The 27,892-nt window shown below is 48.0% G+C and overlaps 2 protein-coding genes across 2 annotated transcripts in view; one reads left to right on the plus strand and one right to left on the minus strand.

Annotated features, from left to right (window-relative positions):
- Positions 1-27,892, minus strand: part of carmil3 (capping protein regulator and myosin 1 linker 3) — an 81,189-nt gene that overhangs the window by 51,562 nt on the left and 1,735 nt on the right. The window contains 7 exon segments of the mRNA XM_060059088.1: positions 5,089-5,162; positions 5,395-5,465; positions 6,293-6,387; positions 11,351-11,472; positions 12,227-12,286; positions 12,844-12,894; positions 26,923-27,017. Of these exon segments, the coding sequence (XP_059915071.1) occupies positions 5,089-5,162; positions 5,395-5,465; positions 6,293-6,387; positions 11,351-11,472; positions 12,227-12,286; positions 12,844-12,894; positions 26,923-27,017 (568 nt within the window).
- The window catches only part of slc7a8b (solute carrier family 7 member 8b), a 63,107-nt gene continuing 47,919 nt past the window's right edge, over positions 12,705-27,892 (plus strand). The window contains exon 1 of the mRNA XM_060059096.1: positions 12,705-12,715. The gene's annotated coding sequence lies outside the window, so the exon portion shown is untranslated. The remainder of the gene's footprint in view (positions 12,716-27,892) is intronic.

The following is a 27,892-nucleotide window of genomic DNA, read 5'->3' on the forward strand; positions in this document are numbered from 1 at the left end:
CAGGCCATTTCGATGTCATTGATCCATAAATTTACATTACGGCGAAACTTCTTTCTCCCTAGTCCCTCCCCCGGCCAACGGCAGTTCATCATCCTGACAGAGGGGGGGATGGGAGCACAACGCACCGGGACACCCTTCTGATCATGTGACTGATGTGGCTCCCTGCTGGGGGCTGGGCAGAGGGCGGAGATGGGGAGCAGGGGGAGCGGGGGGAGCGGGGAGGTTGAGGGATTTGCTGCAGGGGGAAGATGGTGGGGGAGAAGAGGGGGGAGAACGTGGTGGAGGAAGGAGATAGAGGAGGGGTGGAGGGAAGATAGGGAGAGGACGGAGATGGGGCGGAAGGAGAAGACGGAGGGCGAGAGATGGGAGGGGGGAGATGGCGGTGAAACGGGTAGAGATGGGAGGGAGCAGAGGGTGGAAAGGAGGGATGGAATGGAAGATGGGGGGTGTAGGTTAAGGAGTGGGAGGGAGAGTAGGGGGTGGAGGGGAGAGAGGGTTGGGGGCAGGGGGATGGAGGGGTGGGTCCATCAAGAGGGAAAAAGGGGGGAGAGAGGCAGGACAGAGATGGAGAGGGCGGTCGATGGATGGGGTCGTTGTTTACTCAACACGAACACGTTGAGATTCTGAGTACGGACCCCTGGTGTAAAACACACACACGCACACGCACGCCAACTGGCCCACTGCCTGTGCATAATTGTTTGTGCGCGTGTTGTTGTCTGTGAGGGAGAGAGACAAATGAAAATGGAGTGGAAAGTTGTGAGGGAGGAACCAGAGACTAGAAAGCGAGGAGAAGATGAGAGAGAATATTGAGCGGGAGAGAGTGAGACAGGGCAAGAGGAAAGGAGAGAATAGAGGAAGAGCTTAGGGATAGGAAGAGAGAAGTAAAACAACGGACGAGATGGAAGGAAAATGGAGGGATAGGAGAGAGGGAGGAGATGGAAGGATACATAAAATGACAGAGGGATGAGTGAGTGTGTGTGTGTGTGTGTGTGTGTGTGTGTGTGTGTGTGTGTGCTTCACACAAAGAGGGCAGGACTTTAGATCTCAGAGTAAGATGGCTGCAGGCCCCATTCCTTTAAGCCAGAACAACCACAGCACTCCTACCCAAACGCATGGTGTGCGTGCGTGTCTGTGTGTGTGTGCGCTAGAGTGGCTCTTTGCACTTGTCATGATGCATTCATCATCAACAAGGTTTGGGTTTCGACAGCAGATCATGCAATTGACCTCTGGCAATGGGGCACGCGTGTGTGCGAGTGAGAGAGTGAGCATGTGACAAGGGAGACAGACAAACGCACACACTTCCATTGGAAGCATCTGGTCCCAGTGAAAACACACCAACCCTTTTCCAGCCCCCTCAAAGGAGTCGACCCAGTGACAGGTCCTTTAAATATCCAGAGACCACCTGACGTCTGGAGCGTGACTCAGGTGGAGGGGGCCGAGGGGGGAGGGGGTAATGGAAGATGTGTCGCCAATACCAAAAGAGGCAGACAGCCACACAGGGGATGTCTAAAGAAGAGGCAGGCACTGTGTGTGTGTGTGTGTGTGTGTGTGTGTGTGTGTGTGTGTGTGTGTGTGTGTGTGTGTGTGTGTGTGTGTGTGTGTGTGTGTGTGTGTGTGTGTGTGTGTGTAAACCAGCTGTCTGCAGAGTTCTTAAAGCTAAAAAACACTCAAGCATAACGCTACTTCTCCCAAACCTACTCCTCTCCCCACACACCGGAAACAACAAGTAACACACACACAGGCTTACTTACTCTGCTGCTCGGGACAGGGAGGGAGGGAGGGAGGGAGGGAGGGAGGGAGGGACACACACACACACACACACACACACACACACACACACACACACACACACACACACACACACACACACACACACACACACACACACACACACACACACACACACACACACAGCGGGGGCCATTTGGGCACATCAGAGACGGAAGAGGAAAGTGGGTCGTCAGGGTAAGGGACCGGTTTGGAGGGGGGGGGGGTGTGATCACACAGGAGAGATCAACTGCAGCAGTCGGAGTCAAGAATAAATAAAACCCAAAATACAAGGAAGAACAGTGATGATGATGCTAGTGGCTACATGAGACTGAAAGAGCAAGAGAGAGGGTCGCAGACAGAAACAAAAGGAAAGAGGAAGACCAATAGAAGACAGAAGTGAAGACCAAAATAAACAGAAATTAGAAGAGAGACGGGCATACAGACGGGGAGAAACAGAAAGAGAGAAAGAGGAGAAGACAGAAAGAGAGATGCACAGGGATAATCACAAAGATTGACAGAGAGAGAGACAGAGACAGACAGAAAGCGAGAGACAGAACGAGCAAGAGTGAGAACGACAGAGAGCCAGAGACATACACACAGAGCCAAAGAAAGCACCGGAACGAGAGAGTGTGAGTGACGGGGAACGAGAGAAAGAGACAAAGCGAGAGAGGCACAGAGAGGCTGGCAACGAAAGGAACGGCTGAGCGGAGGCAGAGGTGTGGGGAGGCTCGTCAGCGGCGCGGGCTCCCAGGCGCTGGTGGTTCACACGGAGGCCAACGCTCCGTCTACAACACGGTTCCCCGCGGCGCCTTCCTCCATCCCTCCTCCCCCTCATCTTAAGAACACAACGTGTAATTAAAACCCTTCTCCTCTTCCATTCATCTCGTCAAAACATTTTGTTGACACTAAAGCTCCTCGAATAGGTGCGTTTGTTTTGACATCCCGGGACTTTAAGCTGGCAGGTGGATGAGGTGAAGAGCAGAACAACAAACACATCTTTCATAAAATCTGCTTCGGCAGCCTTTTGAACACCGATACAGAAATAGATGCTTTTAAGTATTTAACCATGCTGGCAGCAAGTCAATCAGAAAACAAAATCAATAATGTCTAATCCATGCCAATATTATGGTCTGTTTAGCCCGCAAGAAAATATGAAGTGATGTATTCATCCAAACGTGACATTTCCGTCAGGTTCCGATAATATTCAAAAATACCCAAATGTCAGGCCTTAGTCGGTAAAGGTCAGCCGCGCGCGCGTGCGTGCGCGTGTGCGTGCGTGCGTGCCTGCCCGGGTGTGTGTGTGTGTGTGGGTGCACGCATGCTAGGCAGGTGAGCCAGGGCTGAATGTGCGCATGCATAAAGAAAACAAAATGGTGCGTTGATCCGGCTGAGGTCGTCACGGCAACGGATAAGAGCTGACATTGCGGTTTGTAGCCGCGGGGCAAACGCTGCGCTAGGAACGAAAGAACAGGTATATGAAGAGAAGGCCTTGTAAGGCCTGCACTTTAAGGACAAGGGGATTACGCTGGCCCACTCCTACATAGCCATTATGAAGCACATTGCTCAAAGCGATTATAATAACATGATTAATTAGCAGATAAGGCTTATTAAGGAGCCCATTAGGGTCAGGGCACCTTCTTAAACCATGGGGGGGATCAAACACCACAACTTTCAAGCACCGACAGGTTAGTGGCTAGGGAGATTGACTCCCCGCTGCCAGGGTGAGGGTTCGAACCCCGAAGCTGTTCATGTTGCGTGAACGCTGGATTCAATGTAACCACAGTTCCACTCAGCTGAACTTCCAACACTCCAAAAACAAAAAGGATGCTCATCTCAAACCTCCCACCCCAACATGTCTAGACTCTGCCTCCCCTGACGCAGAGACAATAGAGCACACCCCCACTTCCTGGTGCAACCTCCGGCGACAGAGGAAGTGCAGCGGGACGTTTCTATGAAAGGCTCCGCCGGCAGCCAGGTGGAGAATTGGGTGTGGAGCCGCTATGGGGACATGGAGCCGAGCTTCTGCCTCCTCTGATGGGGCGGAGACAAGCCTGCTCATGTGTAAACAAAGCCCTGACTAGACACTAACACGACGGAGAAGGGTGGAGGCACAGGCATCGAGCATATGGGGGAGGAAACGGAGACAGTAACACAAATGAGAATTGAGGAGATGGATAAGTATGGAGGTAAAAAGGTACCCTGTGTGTGTGTGTTTGCACAAGTGTGGGATATCCACCAGGAGAAAGAAAAGTGAGCATGAAAGCGTGGGATAAGGACGACTGACAGCTGACAGGCCGTATCAGCCGGGACTGGCTGTCGGCATCAGTTCAGAGGACGCTGGGGGAAGAACTACCTGAGTCCCCGGCCTTCACAGAGGCCTAAAGCAGTGAGCATGAAGACGCTCACGTTGTCATGAATGATAGTAGAGGTAGGAAGACGAATCAGTTTATTAATATAGGTTATGAATCTTAGCATTTTTTTAATAATTGTACATTTTATAATTTTTGTCATATATTTCATAGTTAAGGATAGTGTTGTATTCATAATAGGTCATCCGAGAGCAGACAATGGGGGTTTTATGGGTTGCATTGCATCAGTGGAAATTGATCCCGACAGGGGCCTTAATGTTAGCGTAGATAATGATCTGAATTTGTGCCGGGCCTCCAACATGAACCGACAGATTCAAATGTCCTCCGATGGCACCGGTGAGTGACATTTATTTTTCCGTCTTTGTAACACTTGAAATGTTTGGCACTGGTGTCTGAGTTATTACTTTCAGGATCAAATACTGATCAAATACACAACACCATATTTTAAAATGAGGAAAAAAATCATAGGCCAATTACCTTTCTCCCGGGATAAAAATACAGAAGGTCAGCTCTGCCTCAGTACTGTTTGCAAATTCATTTATTCCTCTATGTGTTTTCAAAAGGTCTGCCTTGTCCATTGACACCGGGATTCGCGTCAAGTCGTTTATTTGGCTAACGATGTTAACCCAGACACAGTTTTGTTGTAGCGTTGATTAGCGACAAGGACAGTGACGCTTTAAAGCTCAATTAGGTCCGCGAGCAGGCTCCTGCTAGCTGCTAATAGGAACTAACTGTGAGGGATGGATAAAGTTAGCAAATCATTGTGGAAAGAGAATGGCATGTTGAGGTAAAAAAACAAAAAACATAATGATTTCCCCGCATTTCTTTCTTGTTTCCGGGGCAGTTGATCGTTTTATAAGCCCATTTCCGTGTATCAGAAACCGTCATCAATGACATCAAAATGGCAAATTGAAAACAAAGCACGTGTGAGTCTGCATGAAAGAGTTACCGGCTGTCGAGGTGGCTGAAATCCAACAGGTTGAACTCTCGGTTGTCCTGAGAGTGGTAGATTGTGTCGACATCCTGGGTGGAGGAATAAACAGACAGACACACAGTGAGCGCAGAGGGAGCACGGAATAGATTAAAGAAGCACTTAAGATACATAGGGCGGACAGATGAGAATCACAACACGGATCAAAAGGCTGATTGATCAGGGTAAAAGGGCTGCGCTCCAACCACAGCCTTGATAAAAGCCCTAAATGAGGCGTCTTCTAGATTAGAGGAGTCAGGAGGCGTTGTGGGATGCGTGGCTCACCCACTGCACCTCCTCCTTGCAGCCGATCCCGTTGTAGTCACACAGCGCCGCGTAGGTCTCAGAGAAACCCCCTGGGGGAGGAGGAGGGGAGGGGGAGGAGGAGGAGGGGGGGGGGGGGGGGGGGGAGAGGCGGAGGAGGGACGCAGAGGAATGTCAGGGGGAGGAAGAGGAGGAGAGGCAAGGGGAAGAGGAGAAGAAGCGGGTAGAGGAAGAGGGTAGGAGGAGGAGGAAGGGAGAGAGGGAGGGGAGGAGGAGAGGGAGGAGAGGAGGAGGACAGAGTGAAGGAGGAGAAGGGGAGGAGCATGAGACAAAACAGAGAGGACGGTGGGGGATAAAATGAGCAGTGATGGAGAACAAATGAGAGGACAGCAGGAGACGACAAGAAGGGGGATACGAGCAGGAGGAGACGATGAAGGGATGAGATGGGGAGAACAGGGGAATGAAAATGGGCCAAAGTTCAAAAGGAACCGTATGAGCGGAAGATTCTCTGTACACTATCCAGGTGAGATCAAAGTGTTGACCGTGAAAGAACTGGTTGAATAACGGAATAACCAACAGATCAGAGAGGAAATCTGACAACAATCTGGATCCCCACCGTCCTAGTTCAGATCTGCCCTCCAGAGGAACTTGACAGAGTAAGAAGTTCTGTTAAGGTATAGTTTATGTTTTGTATGCAGTAGGGATAGCATACCGACTTGGGTGTTTGATTCCCAGTAGGTAAAGGTTCCGGGTTTGATCCCCGATGCCAGCAGGCTACCTGTAGGCAACCATGGAGCTGGCTGACCCAACTACCACAGAAGCTGGCTTTTCACCTGCATCTGTATTCACAGTGAGTCACTCTGGGCAAAACGTAGCTCTGTGTGTGTGCGTGAGCGTGGCGTTGAACAGGGCAGCTCACCACAGGTTTTTTGGGCCTCTAGCGATGAATCAGAAGTAGGCGAAAACTTGTGAACGCCGTCTGCCACCTCCCCCTCTGCTCGACATATAGGAGGCCTGAGAGAGAGAGAGCGAGAGCGAGAGAAAGAGAAAGAGAAAGAGAAAGAGAAAGAGAAAGAGAGAGTCAGCCTTCTCCACTTGCGTCACCTGAAAGAATCCTTTGAATTAAGGGAGGAAAGACACAGCCAGATCTCATTTAGATCAAAATCCAAAATGTGAAAAATTCGATTTCCTTCGCCCTTAGTTGCTCTTGAACAAGCAGGCGGGGAGGACCAGCATGTCAAGTTGAAATGTCGAACCAAAAAGTCTGATTCATAAAAAGAACAACTCAAAGGGATATTATATTGGAATAGCATATGCGGCTTGTTTTCAAGTAAAATTGTATCGATATGCATCTTTTATCCCATATCAATAATATCTCCCCCCATATCTTGATCTGACATATATCTCTTTCTCATTCTTTGTTAAACATGAATCCATATATTAATCTTTGTCTATGCCTCAATCCATTTTCCTTCAGTTATTGTTTGTTTGTTTGTTTATTTGACAGGGACAGTGCATATTAATAGACATTTCTGTAAATATGCCAGATTTAGCCAGAAGGTTAGTTTCCATCTGCAGTCCTTGGCCAGATGTAACAATAGGCTCCCTAAAAAGCAAATAAGCAAATAACAGAAAGAGTTTAAAAAAGAACATAGAAAAGCAACAGATAAAACATTAATTATAACCACATACAAGTATTCAGTAGTTCAAGCATTAAAATACATGAAGCATGCAGGACAAACAAGAGTCAGCATCAAACAAACACAAATTGAAAAGGTAGACTAGGACTTATAGAGGACATCTATATGTGTTAGACATCGAGGCAGTAGCCCACCAAAGCAGACAGTACATGCACAACAAACTAACAAAAAGTCGACATGACAATAGTACATGAAGCAGCACAGGAGAGACATAGAACGAGCTACAAAAAGCATACAAACAAGCAAGCATACAAAGTAAGTTGCAGGACAAATTCACAGACACGCTGACACAAGGAGGCAAGAGCAGGCGGGTCAAGTTTAGTGCTGGCAGATCATATTATCAATCAGATATAACTTGAGCTCAAGATGAGCACAGTGCATGAACACACTAGGGAGCTAACCGCACTAACAACTGCAGCGACCGCTGGTATGCTTGAGTCTCGCTCTCTCTCTTGCTCGCTCTCTAACTTTATCTTTCCGTTACAAATTAAATTTTCTTACTATCAGCTTACAGTGTATTAAGACAACAACCAAGATGCTATTAGGAGCAGTCTATGTCCAGTATGGTTCCACTGAATGGTTATGAAAATAACTGATGACTTGAGTCATCAGATGGAGGTGGGAACACCATGAACAGGCTGTCCCATTACTGTAAATGATGAACCCCGGGGGAGGTTAGGTGGCCAAGGAGAGATGGTTTACTCTGCTTATACCACAGTCACCATCAATGAGTAGATCTTTGCTACTTTCATCTAGAAGGTTATTGTTGTTGTTTTTTTATCGGCTCAATGAGCTGAAATGTACATATTATTCTGCAAAGGTCTATAGTTCTATATGACCGTTGTTTATAATGTTTGTAGCGCATTGATTTGGAGTTGTTAAAGGCAGAGGTGTGCTGTTATTAAAAAAAAAAAAGGAATATACAATATGAAAGATATATATCTTGGAACAAACCAGATTCTAGTTTTCAACCACGAAGTCCTAATGTAAAGCAAGCATGTATTTTGTAAAATAAACCCTGACAAGAGTTACCTAGTAAGTAGCAATCACCTGCTTATGATTGCTACTTACTAAAGAAATCAACAACTTGATGCAACCTATATAAACCAAAAAGTTATTTTATTGATTTAAAAATGAATTTATTCCCTCCGCACCCTAACCCTAACCCTTTAAAATAGTCAACAGTTGGATGTAGCACCCTAAGCAGTGGTCTGCTATCCAGAAATAACAGGGAGTTGAATGCCGTGATTGACCAATCAGAATTTAATATTTATCAAAGCCATGTCATAAATCAATTCAACGAGTTATATGTAATGGATTCATTCCTCTTCAAAAGAGCAGCCGCAACCGCATGGACCCATTCCTACATATGTTGGGTTTATCCCTTCTGCTTTCCACGTCATTCCCCGGGCAACACAGACCTACTTAATCCTATTTGGCAGATCAATGAAAAACACCTCACCGTATCCCTGACCTTAATCCCCCACACCCCCCGCCTTATCTGCCCCCCTGATCCCGTCCCGAGGGCTGGTGTCTATCTCCATGTCTATCTCACCTCCCGTCTACTGTAACTAACAAGGTATCCCCCCTTTCCTGTTTCATCCTCCGTCTCCCACCGTGTCCTCCGCCTGTACTGTTTACACTTCCACAAATTACTAACATGGTATCTAATCTCCCGGAATCCTCCTCCTCCTCCCCCCCAACCCAATCACTCACAAGGTATCCAATCTTCTCAGCAGCCCCTCCCCCCCCCCCCCCCCCCCCCTTTTGATTTGAACCCTCCCCCTCTCCCCTCCTTCTCACCACTACATGGTACTGTATGGCTTGAGAACCTCACCAACATGTTACATCATCATCTAACCCCTCCCCTGCTGATTCACCCCTCACCATCTTCAATACCGCATGTGTCCCCCCCCCCCCCCCCCTCTTCCGTCTATCCGTTCTGTTTAATCGTTCTGGCTGAAAGCAATCAGCCCTTAATGGAGAGAGGAGGCGCGCTGGGAGATGAAGGGCCGAGGAGAGAGCAGCGCACAGGTCAATAGACAACGGGCCACGGCTCATCCAGTGGCTGCCCCCACCAACGAGAAAGAGGCAGGCCAAAGGAGGGGGGGGGGGGTACGAAGAGAGGAAGACCAGAGAAAGAAAGAAAGAAAGAAAGAAAGAAAGAAAGAAAGAAAGAAAGAAAGAAAGAAAGAAAGAAAGAAAGAAAGAAAGAAAGAAAGAAAGAAAGAAAGAAAGAAAGAAAGAAAGAAAGACTATACTGAGAGATTAAACAGGAAGGAAAGAAGAGAGTCAATCTCACTTGACGCACTACCACCAAGTTTTGGAGTGACAACTTGCACTCAATGTGCTTCGCTCATTTTCTTCACATTCCACGCTTGTTCTCCCACACTTAAAGTCTGAGAGAACAACAACTTTTAACGCTAGTGTTTTCATCAGCGGGCTTTTGTCTGAGCGCTCAAGTTCAACTTCCACTTGTAAAGAAACTATTATAAAGAAGGTATCGACCGCGCGTCGTAGGTCGAGGTACATTGAGGCACACGGCACAACAACAACAAAATAATCACTGTCTCCTTCAATCCCGAACAAGGTAAATTCTCACCAGGCACAAAGTCAATATTGACGTAATCTCAGGCCGAGAGGCACTGCATCACCCAGACAAAAACCAAACGCCAAGGAAGGGAGGGGAGTCGATTTCCCACGGACAAGAGAGGAGAGAGGGAGAGAACGGGGAGGACGAGCCAACGGTTTGTTGGGAAGGACATTGAGCGGTCGGGGCTCATCAGAAGCCTCCTCCTGGGTGTGTTCCCCCCTCACTCTGGGCCGGCCGAGGCTGGTCGGTTCACACTCTGGATCGGAGTCCTCATGTTGACATTTACACGCACAATGCACTTTCACATGTAGTGTAACTTCCCGCTTTGCCATGTTATTTATTTTTTTTATCCTTCTGCATTAACATTTTACGTCTACTGCTCGTGTACAGAGAATAATCATAGGTTTCTGTGTTTTCTGTTGTTCTTCATTACATTATAACATAGAAACCTCATTACGGTTCTGTATTTGTGCACCTGTGACCACTGCATTTCCCATCTGGGATTAATGAAGAACATTTTATCTATTATGGAGAAGAGAGATGGTTGCTTGCCTCGCAGAAAAAGCGCACACGTTTACAGAGGTGTTGAAAGAGTACATCATTAAGAGAGGGAGGCTGAGGGAGTGTTTCTTACGCCTAAACAGAGTTGTTGAAGGCATGAGAAGGGGCGAGTTTCTTACGCTTTAGTCTTACAAAAAACGGCTAGCTCAAAACTGGGTGAATGGAGCGTCTCACTTTGTTTTGCTTCATATTTGTTTCAGACCATTGTGTTGGTGGAGGCGGGAATTTATTAGCAGATCATTTGTCAGCCAACAAAAACTTGGCCAGCAGTAGTCAAACTTTTCCCTTTTCCAACATCCTGTCCAGACACCAACGTTCTTTGAAAAAGGGTCTGTAAAGCTTTTTAAAACAACACTGTGTGGACTGGTAACGGTAGATGAAAAGACTCCCACTCCCAAAGACTTCCATTTAATTCCCTCTCTATTCCATTGTTATTCTTTCAACACAATGAATGTGTTGAATCTGCCCGTCCGAGACAAACTTTTGCCACCTGACACCTGACCACGAACACCTCTCCTGTTGGGGGAGGGGCAGAGACTTTACATTGTTTGTGCACACTTTGGCTCTTGCTTGTTACTCGCCACCAGCAAGCTCTTGCATCCTGTGTGTGTTTTCAGTTAACGAGAGTCAATCTAATAATTATATTGTCTTTGATTTATGCCAGATTCCTTTGATTGCCAGACATGTACCATGTGCCTTTAATTTATGTGTTTGATCATTTTCTAATTGTATTGTTATCTTTTTGTTGTCCTTTTATGCAGCACACAAACTGAGTAAAATGGATGCAAAATTAAGCATCAAATCAACCTGAAGAATAAGATAATAAACCGAATTATTTTGCATCAAACCCTGCCTCCTCCCTGCTCTTATTCTTCACCAATGTCACTGTCTGACTCTGCTTGCTTGCCAAACCTCACTCCAACCGAACAACTATTCACATCAACCTACAGTTCTAATAGTAGAAATCCAATTATTAAAATCCTCATCTGAAATAAACAGGAAACAAGGTGTAACCCCGCCCCTTTACATTCTTGGTTTCCGGCCCGGGCTTTGTGCCATCTTCCCCCCCCCCCCGGGAGCTCTGCTTTAACTGAGCAGGACTCCTTGAGGTCAGATGACTCACGCGTAGATGGAGTTGTTGAAGACACGGGAGAGCGCGTAGTTGATGTGGCCGACCACATGGTCCACCTGCTCCTGGCTCTGGAGCCTTAGGGAGTAGGTGGTCTTGTCCGTGTCGATCACCACCTGCGCCGGGGGGGCGGGGGGGGGGGGGCAGAGGGCATGGGTCATGGGTGAGCCGGGTCTACCGTCACACAACATTCACAGTGCTTTGCCAGCACAGAAAATATAGGCACTAATTGATCCATCATTTTTGAGTGCTATTGAAACACGATTAAATATTGATCAGTTTATAAAGTGGAGCCAGTTGAGGACAGGCGGCAGTCTAATGGCAATGGTGTTCGACTCCCGGCAGATGGGTTGTGGGGTCAAACCCTGACAACCTCAGCCGACCTGTAGGCATCCTTGAGCAAGACGCCTGAACCCCCAACCTGTTTGCTAATGACATGCATTAAAGAAATAAGTCACTTTGGACAAAAGTGTCCATTTAAAGACTCACAGGTCAAATGTTTCTAACTTAGAATGGATGGAGTTAGCATTTAGCAGAGGAACTTAACTCATTCAGAAGAGTGTCGACGAGTTAGTTAGCAGTCGGTTAATGACCAACCCAAGTGAATTCAGTTAAACTGAGTTAGTTAGCAGTCGCTTGATGACCAACTAAAGTGAATACAGTTAGCATTTAGTAGAGATAGCAGAGTTTCGATGAGTTAGTTAGCAATCGGTTAATGACCAACTCAAGTGAATACAGTCAGCATTTAGTAGAGCGAGCAGAGTGTAGATGAGTTAGCAGCTTGTCAAGGTAATTGAGTGGGCAATAAGAGACTGAGCCTGAGCAGCGGGTTAACCCGGAGGTTGCTACACAGTTTGTTGTCGTTCGTACCTGGAACTCTGGAAATGTGTTCATTGCTCGGATCTCCAGGAAATTGAACGTGACCTCCACCTGATCGAAAGAAGGAAAGAAAAGAAAATGAAATGTATTTCTGGCTGAGGAGAAAAACCCATCTCAGAAGATTTGAACCCATCCTTTTCTTCTCACGAAAAGGTCATTCCACGAAACTACCTAGTTTCAACCCCCCCAAATCAACCCATCTAAATCCCAGTCTCCCATCAACCGGAGCTATAATCTGCTCCAAACATCACATGGAGGCAAGCCATTATCAGAATGATCGCTTCCAATTACAATAATAATTATGATTATTGCAATGATCATTAGCGCGGCTGGCCCGCTGTCAGCCCGATGTGTCGGCTCGGATTGGTCCAATATGTCTCTAATCACCGCAGAAGGGTCACGACCCGACCATGAAATAGATTCCACAGCCAGAGAGGAGGAGGATGAGAGGGGCAGGGGAGGAGGGAGGAGCAGAAGGAAGAGGAGAAGAGGTAAAGGGAGAGGAGGAGCAGGAGGAAGAAGAGGAAAATGTAGGAGGAGGAGCAGAAAGAAGAGGAGAAGAGGAAAATGGAGAGGAGGCGAAACAGGAATAAGAGGAGTGCGTTTACCTTGGTGGGAACTTTGACAGCGAAGAGATACAGCCTCCATGTGGCCAGCACCTGTAGGGGAGAGGGAAGGACGTTCATTCAGTTGACTGTCAGCCCACAGGAAGTGCTAAATGTTAATCGCATGGCGGGCATCACAACCCACAAGCAGCGCATCAAGAAACAAACAAATCATGGCGGTTCTTCGTTTGAGCGCCTCATCACTCACGCTAAGCGCGGCAGACGTTATCATGCTAACGATGGCGGGGACCGTGTGTGTGTGTGTGTGTGTGTGTGTGTGTGTGTGTGTGTGTGTGTGTTACTGTCTATTGTAGTGTGAGCGTGTGTAAGATTGAGCGTGCGTGTGTCATACGAGACTCCCGGTTAGCCACTTGACAATACAATCCATCACACAACATTGTCCTGATGGAGCCCGCTGTTCGTTGCTAAACAGCGTAGCCTAGACTGATCGCTGCAGAGCCGGGGCCATGGGGGACGAGGGGGGAGGGAGGGGGGACGAGGGGGGGAGGGAGGGAGGAATACGGGGAATTAAAGAGAGGAACAAGATCAGATAAAAAACGACGAGCAGGCAGGCAACGAGTAAACAGTGGAGAAATATCCATTGTTGAATCCAAAGAAGATGAAGGGGTCAAGGGGAGAGAAGGAGCGAGATAGATAGAAAGAGAGAGAGATACTGAGAGCAAGAGCAGGCGAGAGGGAGAGAGCGAGCCGCAAGGAAAGAGACACAAAGAAAGGCAGAAAGTATTTTTTTTAAAAGACAGGGGTCTTAAGAAAACGTGACCACATTAACGTAGGCCCAAATAATTAATCTCATTCATAATTCAAAATCCATAATTAGCATCCGTCATCTAGGGACTGTGCATCTCTTCTCCCTTTCTTCTCCTACTCTTCTGGCTAATCCTTCCCTCACACTCTCCTTCCTGTCCCTCACACACACACACACACAAAGGCCAACCAAAACAACCATCTGATACATTGTTGGGGTGCGGGGGGTTGAGGGAGTGTGTCTCCCTGCTCTGTGTGTTTGGAAGGTGTATGTGCTTGGAGTTTCTGATGGGTGTGAGTGTGTGTGTGTGTGTGTGTGTGTGTGTGTGTGTGTGTGTGTGTGTGTGTGTATACTCGGGAGTTGTCTGAGGAAGAGTGCGTGCAAATGTGTGTGTTCGTGCGCGTCACATTTTGATTCCCCTCCAATCGCGTCCATTTGATGTGCCATTTTGTTGCCTCTTTTCTCCTCTCCCGGTTGTTGTCCCAAACAACCTCGCTTATCGCCATGGAAATCTGTGTTCCTACCATCCACCGTCCTTAATCCCCTCCTCTCCGCCTCCTTGCTGCGCGCCATGGCGACGGTGGCTTGTCTGGCTCACCTCCTCACCCCTTCACCCCCACCACCTCTCCCAGCCTTACCACCTCACCACCCCCCTCCCCCTCTTGGTTCCCTTGTCCCATTCCTTGGCTTCGCAGATTTTCTTTCTCTTCTTTTTCTGCTCTGTCGCTTTCAATTCCTCAAGGCCTCGCCCTGCTGAATAGGTAATGGACCCCCGCTGAGTGGGGGAGGGAGGAAGGGAGGGAGGGAGGGAAGGAAGAGAGGGAGGGTGAGAGAGAGGGGGCGATAGTGAGAGCGATGTTGGCAGATAGAGAGGAGGAGAGAGTGGGCGACAGAGATATAGACAGAGTAGGAAACTGTTAAGCGAGAGAGGAGAGAGAGAGAGAGAGAGAGAGAGAGAGAGAGAGAGAGAGAGAGAGAGAGAGAGAGAGAGAGAGAGAGAGAGAGAGAGAGAGAGAGAGAGAGAGAGAGAGAGAGAGAGAGAGAGAGAGAGAGAGAGAGAGAGAGAGAGAGAGAGAGAGAGAGAGAGAGAGAGAAACTGCCAGAGCTAGCGATGTAGACATATAGGGAAACAATCCTAAAGAGAGAGGAGATGGAGGACTATAGAAAGGGACGTAGAGAGATGTTTACAGAAACTGAGAGTGAGTGAGATAGACAGCGATGGTGAAAAAGAGATGGAGATACAGCGAATTAGACAGAAACACACTTAGAAGAACACAGAGTTTTCGAGAGAGAGAGGAAAATAAACAGTCAGAAAGAAATACATACAGAGAGACAATAATAGAGTAATAAACAGGAGAAAACAGACAAACAAATACAGATAACCCCAGACAGAAAGAGCCTAGAAGACAGCGAAAGGACCATTGACGGTGATGGGAAAACCAGGATAGATAGATGGATAGATATCTGTAGTATTAGAGATCTTAGACAGGCTCCTCCAGACTATCTTATGCACCGGGGCCTGCCTCTCAAATTCGGCCCTTGGCTCTCAGACCAGGCCCCTAGCTCTCAGACCAGGCCCCTGACTTTCAGACCAGGCTCCTGGCTCTCAGACCGGCCCCTGGTTCTCAGACCGAGCCCCCGGTTCTCCAAGCAGAGGGAACCTGGCTCTCAGACCAAACACTTGGCTCTCAGAACAGGCCCCTGGCTCTCAGAACAGGCCCCTGGCTCTGAAAACAGGCCCCTGGCTCTGAAAACAGGCCCCTGGCTCTCAGACCAGCAGGCTCCTGGTTCTCAAACAAGGTAGCCCCCTGCTCTCATAGCAGGCCCCTTGTTCTTAGAGCAGGAGGCCCCTGGCTCTCCGATCAGGCCCCTGGCTGTCAGATCAGCGGGCCGCTGGATCTCAAAGCAGCGGGCCCCTGGATCTCAAAGAAGGAAGCCCACGTTTCCCATTGGAGGCCCCTTGTTCTTCGAGCAGGAGGAGCCTGGCTCCCAGTGCAAGCTCCTGGCCCTCAGAGTGTGTCCCTGTCTCCAAACTAGAAGAGACTTACCCGGGCGATGCTACAGACCCCCGCAGAGAGCAGAACGAGAGAGAAAGAAAGGAAGAAAGCGAAAGGGAGAGAATGTTGAAGGAGGAAGAGAAGTACAGACAGATCGCCCCCCCACCGCCCGACCCAGACAAGTTTTGCAAGTTCAGAAGATGCTCATTAGTCACGACACAGTTCCCATGTACGCCTTTAGAAAACCTCTTACGAATGTATTTTAAAACGCAGCAGAGGATAGGAGTTTGGAAGATGAGCCTTAGCGGAATGAAACCAATGATGAATTAAATAAAAAGTGTAATAAAACCACAAACAATACCATCGTCCCCTTCATCAAACCTTCATGGTCAGAAAAACCGACGTCTTCGAGTGAAAAGCAGTAAAATAATAATGCACAGTTTTATGACGAGATAGTGCAATAGTCCGCGTGTGCGTTCGTGCGTGTCTCGATGGATCATTCACGGGTGATTGAAACAACGAAAACCGATCCATATGGCAGGCATTTCACTCCAGACAACAACCATTAAGACCACCATGCATCGTTTGAATCATAATAACAGATTTGTTATGGGGATAAAATAGAGCGATCTGGAGCTGAATCCTATTGTGCTTTGATCAAGGTTACAGCTCCTACACGGTCAAAATCCAGTGGAAATTGTCCAACATATTTCTGGATGTTTGTCCTGGGCTTCCATCAGGACCAGTTGGTTAGCCAATATTTCAGTTTGATAAACAGAGCGCAATCCTCCCCCTGAATTCTGAAACTTAACCAGCAGAGTGAAACATTGAAAGACTATCTAATGGAAGTGCGCACACGCACACACTCTCTACTTTGCATTTTGCCATGCTATGTTTCCAGAGATGAATCAGAATCATTATCACAACACAAAGGGCTGATTTCCATCCCATATTATTAAACAGTTTCCACTCAGCCCAACGGCAAGGGCCCCAAGCACGTACGTGTGTGTGTGTGTGTGTGTGTGTGTGTGTGTGTGTGTGTGTGTGTGTGTGTGTGTGTGTGTGTGTGTGTGTGTGTGTGTGTGTGTGTGTGTGTGTGTGTGTGTGTGTGTGTGTGTGTGTGTGTGTGTGTGTGTGTGTGTGTGTGTGTGTGTGTGTGTGTGTGAGACTCTAGGGGGTCTAGAGACAGACAGAGAGAGAGAGAGAGAGAGAGGGGACGGTGAAGCAAAGAAGAATTGAGGCGATCCGAGAGAGAGTGAGAGTGAGGGAGAGAGAGAGAGCAACGGAGATGACAGAAAGAGAGAGAGACATTCAAGGAGAGATTAAGAGAGAGTGAGAAAAAAGGGGGGGAGGGGGAAGCCAGGGGGGCACCCATGCCTGTCATACCAAAAGAGGGAGAACAGACACAAGAGAAGAGATAGAAACAAAGAGAGACTAGTGCAGCCTGGCAGAAGAACTGTAGAGACTGAGAGAGACAGAGAAAGAGAGACAGAGAGACGGAGAGACTAGTGCAGCCTGACAGAGAACTATAGGGAAAGAGAGAAACACAGACAGAGAGGCCGAGAGACAGAGAGGCCGAGAGACAGAGAGACAGAGAGACAGAGAGGCCGAGGGACAGAGAGACAGAGAGACAGAGAGACAGAGAGGCCGAGGGACAGAGAGACAGAGAGACAGAGGGACAGAGAGACAGAGAGGCCGAGGGACAGAGAGACAGAGAGACAGAGAGGCCGAGGGACAGAGAGACAGAGAGGCCGAGGGACAGAGAGACAGAGAGACCGAGGGACAGAGAGACAGAGACAGAGAGGCCGAGGGACAGAGAGACAGAGAGGCCGAGGGACAGAGAGACAGAGACAGAGAGGCCGAGGGACAGAGAGACAGAGAGACAGAGAGACAGAGAGACAGAGAGACAGAGAGAGAGACAGACAGACAGAGACAGAGAGAGAGAGACAGAGAGATAAAGAGAAAGACGGACGGGCCTCTCGATTGAGAGGGGCTGTGGGCAGGGGGGTGTGGCTGGTTGTCTGGTGTTAGGAAGCCCAGAGAGCGGCGCCGCACGCATCCGAAGCTCCCAGCGCGCACCTGTCATTCTTCCCTTATTGGATTAAACAACTGCAGAAAAGCTACAGAGCTACATCAGGTGCGGCAACGCTTTCAAACTGAACAGCGGCGCGGCAGTGTGGGCCGTGAGGCGGCGGCGTGCCCGTGGCTTTAGGAGAGAACGGACGACAGGGGGTGGATCTGAAGCTGGCAGAGTTAGTGGCTGTGTGCTGAGGGGAGGGGCTGATGGTTGATGAGATGCAGAGGTGGAGCAGAGAGGGGCCGGTGGTGGGGTATGACTCCCGGTGGTGGATGCTTGTGATGGGAAGAGGGGTTGCGGGAGGTGTCAGGAAAGTTCAAAGGACTAGCGGGTGCACACCAGACCGGGGGGGCAGGGCAGGAGCGTGCATGTCAGATGGGACGCACGTGTACGGAAACAACAAACAAGCAGCACTACGGTGTGTGTGTGTGTGTGTGTGTGTGTGTGTGTGCGTGTGCGTGTGCGCGTGCGTGTGTGTATTCGGGAATTGGACTCCCAACTGGTGCCAGCTCTTGCCGCTTATGGGCTCCCTGGTCCAGCTACAAGGGCATTCTAAAGCAAACACACACGTTGCAGCTGCATCTCGTACTGATTTCTGTTACACACACACACACACACACACAGAAGCTCAGCCGCACAAACAAAACACTGCACCTTGCTGAGTTGACATCATCTCATCTCTTCCATCTCTCCCCCTCACTTCCTCCTTCCCGCTTGTATCCTCTCCTGCTGCAATCTCTCTCCAAAACTCTTTCTGTCTCCCTCACTCCCCCTTTCCTCCTCTTTGCGTCATAAAAACACAGCCCCAAACACACACACAGTGTGTGTGTGTGTGTGTGTGTGTGTGTGTGTGTGTGTGTGTGTGTGTGTGTGTGTGTGTGTGTGTGTGTGTGTGTGTGTGTGTGTGTGTGTGTGTGTGTGTGTGTGTGTGTGTGTGTGTGTGTGTGTGTGTGTGTGCGCGCGCCCCAGGTCCTGTTTATAAGTAGACATTAGAGAATGGGAGATAAGGAGGGAGATCGGGCACGTAGCTATACAGAGAGAGAGATGGAGAGAGAGTCAAGGATTGAGGGTAGCAAGACAGGAAACAGAGAGAGATGGAGGACTAGAAGAGAGAGAGAGAGAGAGAGAAGAAGAAGCCAATCGAGGAGACTTTAGTGAAATGAAATGCAGAGCTCTCATGAATCACTAGCTGTTCCACATCCCCTCAGAAAAAGACGACAGAGACCGTGAGACAGATAAACAAGGCTGACGAGGCAGGGAAACAGACAAACAGAGAGAGTGAGAGAAAGACAGTGAGGGAGACCAAGAGAAAGAGGCAGACAGATGGTAAGACAGAGGTAGACACAGACAGAGGCAGAGAGCTGAGGAGATAAAAAACAATAACCATAGCGAGAGATGGATGGAGGGAAAGCAAGATGAAAGGGCGACAGTAAAAAGGGAAAGAAGGATGAGATGGGGGAACGGGGTACGAGAGAATACTGAGCGAAGCACAGATCTTACATTGAAGGAGAGAGTGGGCGAGTGCGAGGGCCAAACACACAGAACAGGCTAATTAAATATGAATATACGCTGTGATGCAACTGGAATGCTTCATAGTAGAGAAACTATGTCGCGATAACTAGCCCCGGTGGTAAAGAAACAAACAGAGAGAGGGGGAGTGAGAGAGGGATCGGGAGTTAGAGAGGGGTGAATATTGAGCGCAAGGGGGAGATTGATAGTGTGAGACAAAAAGAATAGTATGAGAGTAGGAGATGGTTAAGACAGTAAGAGACTAAAATAAAGAGCGAGCGAGATAGAGAGAAGGGTAAAAAAACTAGGGAGGGAGAGAAAACAAAAAAGAGAAAGAAAAAGAGAGGAGAGCAACAGAAAAAGAGAGAAAGAAAGAGCACCACCAGCTGGCATCTCTTCCATTCTCCATCCCTCTTCCCGATGGGGACACAAAGCGAGGGAGAGGGTGCGGTCTGTCCCAACACCACAGATACACTCTCCATGGACACCGCTCATGGTTCTGAACTGTAACCCCCCCCCCTACCCCAAGACACAGCGATGACGGTGACAACCCGAACCCACTGTTGGAAATAAATGAAACAAGACCTCTTCTCCCCTCGTACAATTGAGGAACGAAGCTCAACGCCCCCTGTGCGGAGAAGCAATAGCAACAAGCTAAACCAATCCCGGCTCCCTTAGAAACTAGGAGAATAGCGTTGGCAACTACACTGAGCGAGTACACCGGCACCTCAATCCGCTCCCAAAGACACGGATGGTGCACAACGCATTGTGCATCTTCCTCGCAAGCCCTCCCCCCCTCCCCAGAAGAGTCTAAACGTTGGGCCTCTTTTATTATAAAGTTTGCTTGCTTTATCCAATTCACGTCTTGACAAAAACTTGTTATGATTCCCCATTCTATTTTCCCCTGCAAAGAGGTATTGTCGCTGTATTGTTGTGAACTTTCTGTCCTCAGCGGCCTTCATTGTCGCCGTTTGATGACTAATGTCGTTGTTCAAACGGCAGCAGTCGAGGCACACGGTGCCTACATCCCCCTGGGACAACATATTAATGTTGGGGCAGGACAGGGTGGTCATGCTTAACCCCCGACCTGCTCCTCGATGACATGCGTCTCAAGTCATTCAATGCACTTTGACAAATATGTCTGCGACATGGCGAAACCTTCCACAAACTCAATGCAAGGTGCTTTCGGTAAAACCGTCTGCTAAATGACATCAATTTTAATGCATCGAGAACAGAAATGAATCACCATCCACGCTGCTCATTATTTTCATCCGACTCACCAAATTAAGTTGTGTAGAGTGCATGAAACCCATAGATCAGGGGGGAAATGCCATAAAAAGCATAGACTTTCTCGCACGCTGCTTTCCAATCACTACAACCTTAATTAACCTTTCAACGTGTACCTGCCAAGCTTTTAAGGTTGCCTATTGATTCTAGCATAACACACACACACACACACACACACACACACACACACACACACACACACACACACACACACACACACACACACACACACACACACACACACACACACACACACACACACACACACACACACACACATTCCGAAAATAGTTTCTGATACTCCCTAGCTCTCCATTGACGGTAAAGGCAGCAGGAAGTTGCTGAATCAGCCATGAGTCTAGACGTTTTTTGTCAAGCACACACAGTTCAACAAGACAGTTGACATAGATAGAGCACTAGAGTGCTCTCGGGTCGTCTCATTTCTTGTGCTTAAAGGATAAGTAAACCCACGTTTTAGCAGGAGAATTGCTGCCTCAGAGTTTCAAAAATGGCGATCTGAGCGATGGTGACAGTTGATAAGGTTTGAGCGGTGTTCCATGGGAGCAAGTGCGAGGACGTTGTCAAAACCCACGTCACACCCGCTTTGGCTAAGGGGCACCGCTTATAGAAAGCTACTACTCTGGGAAAACGTTTTTAGCCCGACTCAACAGACTTCATGTATTATAGAGAGAATTTCCCCTGTTAGGGTAACAACTTTATACATTTTTGCCAAAAATGTAACCCCATTTGTGAGACAGAAAAACAGTTCAGTTTTCCTACTGAAATTGTGGATTTGTGTTTACTTAATCATTCTATCTGAAGCCTTGCACTCCAGCAGTACCGCTATAAGAGGAGCAATGTGCGGTAGGGACTGATTGGGACAGCTGAGCTACTTCACTGTCATTAAAGTAGACGTCGATGATCTGACCAATCACAATATTGAGACTCTGTAGCCAATCACGTTTGCGTTAAGTGGCCATATGGCCGGGTGTTGAGTAAAGGTCAGATCACTGAAACACTCCCTGTAATGGCACCCGAGCAGAGTCGTTGGCAGAATGAGCTTCTTGACCAACATTCAACGATCAGAACGGCGGGTACAACGGAGATCGAGAAAACATCTGGAGATCAATGACATAAACAGCTGGAGATGGTGTGAGACATCTGGAGATTTGTGAAGAAGCTTGAGGCCAATCGCTAGATAGACAAGACAACCGGAATGCAGCCCACTGTGGAAACTGGAAACACTGGCTGCAGGAGCTGCATCTGAGCACTACACATTGTTTTATAGAGGGCAAAGGTCTAGCGGTTAGTAGTGGTGCAATGGATCACGGATTACCCGTGATACGTACGGATCAACCATCACGGTTCGGGACGCAAGTGATCCGCGGATCAGATGACAAAAAAAATAAAACAATTGTTCGTTCACGTGATCGGCGCATGTTTAAGGACAATTCCGGTATTTAGCACATTGAGCCCCCTTTCTGGTTTGTCTAGGATGAAATATAGTGATTGACACCGAGATGTTGACTATTGGTCCTGCTGTCTCGGGTATTTGGCTGAGCGAAAAGACTACAACCAGCCACCCTTTCCGTTTCCGGTCAACGAGCAATGAGTCTTCCAACAGAAATCCATGGATTTACAAAATGCCAAATAAAACACGACAGAAACTGTATTTCGCTACGATGCTTGATGAAAAAAAATAAAGATGAGAATTTCTCCATTGCCTGGGGAGAGTTTAGACTCTACACTCTCCCCAGGCCATGCAGACATCCTGAATTTAAAGTTGTAAATCCAGGTCTGCTGTGCTTCCTTTGGACACAGGTTTTTCATTTGATATACTATCCATGTTAAAAAGAAGAAGGAATAATGTCTCAGATTGCACTTTATTTCGTTTTTAAATATTTTAAGATTTCATTTATACATTGGAAGGACATCTTCTTTTACACATTTGAAGATTTTATTTTAAGACAATTTGTCTTGTTATCTTTCTTGTTGTTGTTGATCCGAAAATGATCCGACCCGTGACTCAAAAACCGTGAAACGATCCGACCCGTGAGTTTTGCATCCCTAGCGGTTAGGGGGTCTGACCTTCAACCAAAGGTTCTGGGTGAGAAACCTTATGTCCGTAGCCAATACACATCGCATTATCCTACCTGTTATTAATGATATGTATCTGAATCCATTGCGGGACACCGATGATAAAAGCGTCTGCTAAATGAGCTAATAGTAGCACAGATAGAAAATGGAATAAAAAAAAAAAAGCCTTGCCGGGGCAGGTGTGGTATTCAGAAAGGGCCTTTTTCACGAGAAGATTGTGTGAAACAGACGCCCGGAAACGCTGTGCCATCGACAACAACCTAACAGCAAAGCGCACGTTTCCAGGCAGAATGCCGATTTCACACTGAGGAATAACGGTGACACTGGGGAACAGCAGTCTGGCCCAAAAAAAATACTGCAAACTACAACAATGGTACATTTCCTACGAGGACTAAAAGTCCTCCTAATAAACAGCCCTGCCAGTCTGCCGCACTCCCTCGACGTGTGCCAACAACATTTGCGGCTTGGTTTTGTCATCTAAAACCATCTCGCGGTTTGAAACTCCCCGGGCTGCGCTTCTTTAACCGTTAACCAACCGGCCGTTTAGCAGATGCTTTACATCCAGAGTGATCCACAGCAAGTTCAGAAACAGGTCCTCAGGAAGAAGGTATGGTGGGGGGGTGGGGGGGGTGTTGGGGAGTAAAGGCATGATGCTCAATGAAGTGAACCCAGAACCTCTTGGCTTGGAGTCCGGGACAACTTGAAACACCAGGCTACCCTGCCCCCCTAAAACCACAGCATGCACTGTGGTCACATTGAACACATCCACCCATTGGAAGGATCAGAAAACACACTAGCTATACTCCCAGGCGCAGATCAGAACCTGACAAGCATCGGCCCTTTGTGGCTGGCACACACACACACACACACACACACACACACACACACACACACACACACACACACACACACACACACACACACACACACACACACACACACACACACACACACACACACACACACACACACACACACGACAGGGCCCATTGTACGTCTGTGCATGTGTTTGTAGGTCTACACTTGGAGGGGAATGAAAGAGGGCAATGGAAGATGCAGCAGCGCGTTGCATCCCATGCGACCGCGCATGGCGGCGCCACAGCCCATAATAGCAGGCTTACGGGCAGGGAAATGCGGGAACGAGGGGGAACAAGGGGGAGCGAGTGAGGCAAAGCCGGGGGGGAGGAAATGGGGCAACGATCACACCAAATAAGTAAAGGGGGAGCCGAATGACTGCGATCGGGATAACGCGACTCGCTGAGAGAATGGCGGGTCTCCCGTGGTTTCACTTCCACTCTCGCTCTGTTCATTCTTTGCGTCTTCTTTCTTTTCCACTCCTCTCCGTCTATTGGGCTGTTGGGGCCCAGAGCAAAACACTTTTTGTGTCATGCAGTTTTGTCCCTACGCCACACCGAACACCAACCCCCACACACACACACACACACACACACACACACACACACACACACACACACACACACACACACACACACACACACACACACACACACACACACACACACACACACACACACACACACACACAACCACCCCCACAGACAGACACCCTCCATTTAAACATCGCTCATGGTTGGTCTCAGAGCTGCGTCTCATCCTGAAATAATGATCAAATAATGCACATGCTTGTATGTGTTTATGTGTCTGTGACACGCCCCCTTACTTAGTTAATTTATGGTGTGTGTGTAACACACACGCTAATCTCCACCACTTCAACCTGGTTGTTTATACTTTGTCACGCTGAGATGTTCCCTGGCCAGTTGCGTGCGAAGGCATGTGCGTGCGGGTGTGTGATTAGCATCTACAGACAACACACACGCATAAATAGCTGGAAAGTCTATAGAAGCAGCCGCAGTCTCTAGGGGGAAGAGGTGAGAGGAGAGAGCGACACACTGTAGACACTCCTTGATGGAGGCTGCACAGAATCCCAGTGGACAAAAGGACAACAATGGAGCAACAGATTAAACCTTTCCTGATTAGATTCAAAGATATTCCAAAACAATGGCAATTATAATCTACTACATTTTCAAAGACTGAGCAATTAAAACCTTAACATCAGAGAACAATTCAGGTGAAGCTACCATTTTTTCCATTACATCGCTGAGGCTTTGTATTCAAAGCTTATGTGTACACATGTTTGCTTGCTAATATGTTTTACATAAAATTAACTGCATTGAGCCAAGAAGGGAATTGAAGGCATCACAGCAGACGGTACAGGACAGAATTACGAAATTAAAAATAAATGAAGAAAATAACCAATGAATAACTGTGTCGGTGTGCACCGACATAGAAAGACTGAGAAATTGGTTTCTTTTAACTAGTCCCTATGTAACTCCAAACATGATTCAACCTTCTGTTCAAATGAATTCTGTGTTTGGAATTCATCAAGTCATTTCTGACGTTAGACCTTGACAATGAACTGAATCTCTCTCTCTGAGATGGAATCCACAGGAATTAGCTGGGGCCCATTTAGATTCAGAAAGATAGTGTAGGCAGGAGAAGCAAATAATATTTGCGAGAAATCTCCCTCCTCCTCCTCCTCCTCCTCCTCCCTCTCCTCCCCAAACCCCCAGCCCTATCCTCCCCCAGCTCCCCCTGCCCTCCTCTTCTTCCCCAGCTCCTCACCAGGAACATTAAAAAGCAGAAAGACAGAGGGAGGGAGATCGAGAAAGGGGGAGAGCGAGAGAGAGAGAGAGAGAGAGGGAGAGAGAGACTGAAAACTGGAAGAGGGGTGTGAGGCATTTTGTGTCTACATGTATGGATGCGTATGAACAGGGGGTGGAAGTGTGGACGGATGGGATTGGAGGGATATGGTGGTGATGGCGTGAGGCTGCGTGTGTGTATGTGCACTTGCACGTATGCAAGTGTGCTTGAGTGGGCGTAGGCGTGAGTTGGGGGGGGGCGGCAATAGGAGTGTTATAGACGAGGGGAATGGTTGGTGGCGACAGCAGTGTGTGTGTGTGTGTGTGTGTGTGTGTGTGTGTGTGTGTGTGTGTGTGTGTGTGTGTGTGTGTGTGTGTGTGTGTGTGTGTGTGTGTGTGTGTGTGTGTGTGTGTGTGTAGTTGGGGGAAGGGGATGACAAGAGAGGAGGATAATTGAGATGGACAGTTAAAGTGGGAGGGGCTGGAAAAAAAACAAAGAAGAAGCGAAAAAATAGTGGGGGGGGAGGTTGTAGTAACATTAGAGAGAGACACAGAGAGAAGGACAGAGAGAGACAATGAGAGAGGGACAGACGTTAGGGACGACAGAGCACAGCGATAAATACCAGAGACAAAGACAAGATCAAATGAGCAACAAGAATAACATGGAATAAGCGGCTTGATCTCTCATCGCAGCTGGAGACGCAGCGACACAGACGCGACTGTGTGACTGTGTGTGTGTGTGTGTGTGTGTGTGTGTGTGTGTGTGTGTGTGTGTGTGTGTGTGTGTGTGTGTGTGTGTGTGTGTGTGTGTGTGTGTGTGTGTGTGTGTGTGTGTGTGTGTGTGTGTGTGTGTGTGTGTGTGTGTGACGGAGAACGAGACTGATAGAGAGGCTGCTATTAGTCATTAGTGTGCCGGCTGACTAATTGAGGACGTCTCAATAACAGCGAAGGCCTTGTGGCTCCACAAACTGTATTATATAGACCTGCCCACAGCCCTTCTGGACCCCACACACACGCATGCACACGCCCACACATTTCATCACATAAACACTCACAAATACACACATTTAATGCACAAGGAGACACACACACACACATTCATGCACAGAGGAACACACACACAATCACACACAATCACACATACACACACACACAGAAAGCCCTTGCCTGAGGCATTAAGGCCAACCTGCCACATCTAATAAAGTAAAGGACATACTCAGTAGGCCATGGCATGGTGTCCACTCTGGTCCTCTTACGGGTGTGTGTGCGTGTGTGAATGCCAGAGCGTGTGTGTGTGCGGGAGGTCTGGTAAGGCAGCTTGGGTTTAACTACCAATCTGAACTCTTAAAAAGAAATCCCAACTGATTTCCCCTTGATCCTGTGCTAAATACAACCCTTCTTAATAAAAAGAGAACCCTTCAGTAAATAAATGTCATGGTGGTTGTGGGTATTTATCTTGTCTACAATATTTGTTCCTGCTTTGTTCTTTTGTTTCTCTGTTTTTCTAGGTGTTTCATGTACCAACTGTGTCACTAATGACAATGAAACGACCTCTGTGAGGGTGATGAATCTATATCTGAATGCAAATTTAAATCTTGAAAACTCTGTACCAGAAGCAGCACCAGAACTACTACATTTCTGGTCGTCGCCCAGCAGGAAGACCTGAAGAAGAAAAAGGGGTCGTCTTACCAGGATGCGGTCTTCGGATCGGCTGCTCTTGGTGTCCTGTTTGATGGCTCGCACAAACTTGATGGGCTGCTTGTCAAGAACCTTCCGGATGCTCTCTGTGAAGCGGGTGGGGGAAATATTAATACAGTTACATAACACGCACAGATACGCACACGCACGTGCACCCACACAATGGCAGAAGCGATTGCTGAGGGATCATAAATGTGCTATTTTTAGCCTCAGAGTTTTAGGAGAGAGAACTACCAAGCCTCTACTCCTGGAACCAGTTGGAGAGTAAAGACTAGCTAGCGGCTTCATGCTTCACAACCAAGCTAGAACAGCTAGCCGGATTCTCCATGCTTGTTAGACTAGCCGTTTCCTTCATGGACAATGGCTAGCCCAAGGAGGACATGCTATTGGCTTCATGGACCAAGCTAGACATGCTATTGGCTGCATGGACCAAGCTAGACATGCTAGTTGCTTTATGGACCAAGTTAGACAGACTGGGTGGTGGTTGAATGGACCAAGTTAGACAGACTTGCTGGTGGCTTCATGGACTAAGTTAGACAGACTTGCTGGTGGTTTAATGGACCAAGCTATATAGGCCAGGTCCTTCTGGGGCCAAACCAGACTGGCTGGACCAGCGTGACCTCAATGGAGATCAAACACAACACAATATCATCATCCCATTAAAGAGATTTCTGACACAATTCATGGAAACTGCACTTGCCAAATCTCTCTTCTGACTGTCGTCAATACTGTGCTTTTTTGTTTACGCGTAATAATCAATGTTTAGCGACGTCCTTCTCAATAGTCCAAAACATTACAGCCCCGCTGAACGGTGGCAGATGGTTGGCCGTCTACATTATTGTCACAAAGCGCCTCAGTACCGTTCATTAGTCATTAGTCCATTCCACTCCTCAGACAAAACACCAACTGAAACAAACCCCTGGAGCTCGTTCATCATGGCCCAGGTCAGCCTTCAGATAAC

Source organism: Gadus macrocephalus, chromosome 8, assembly GCF_031168955.1.
Source record: "Gadus macrocephalus chromosome 8, ASM3116895v1".
Taxonomy (NCBI): Eukaryota; Metazoa; Chordata; class Actinopteri; order Gadiformes; family Gadidae; genus Gadus; species Gadus macrocephalus.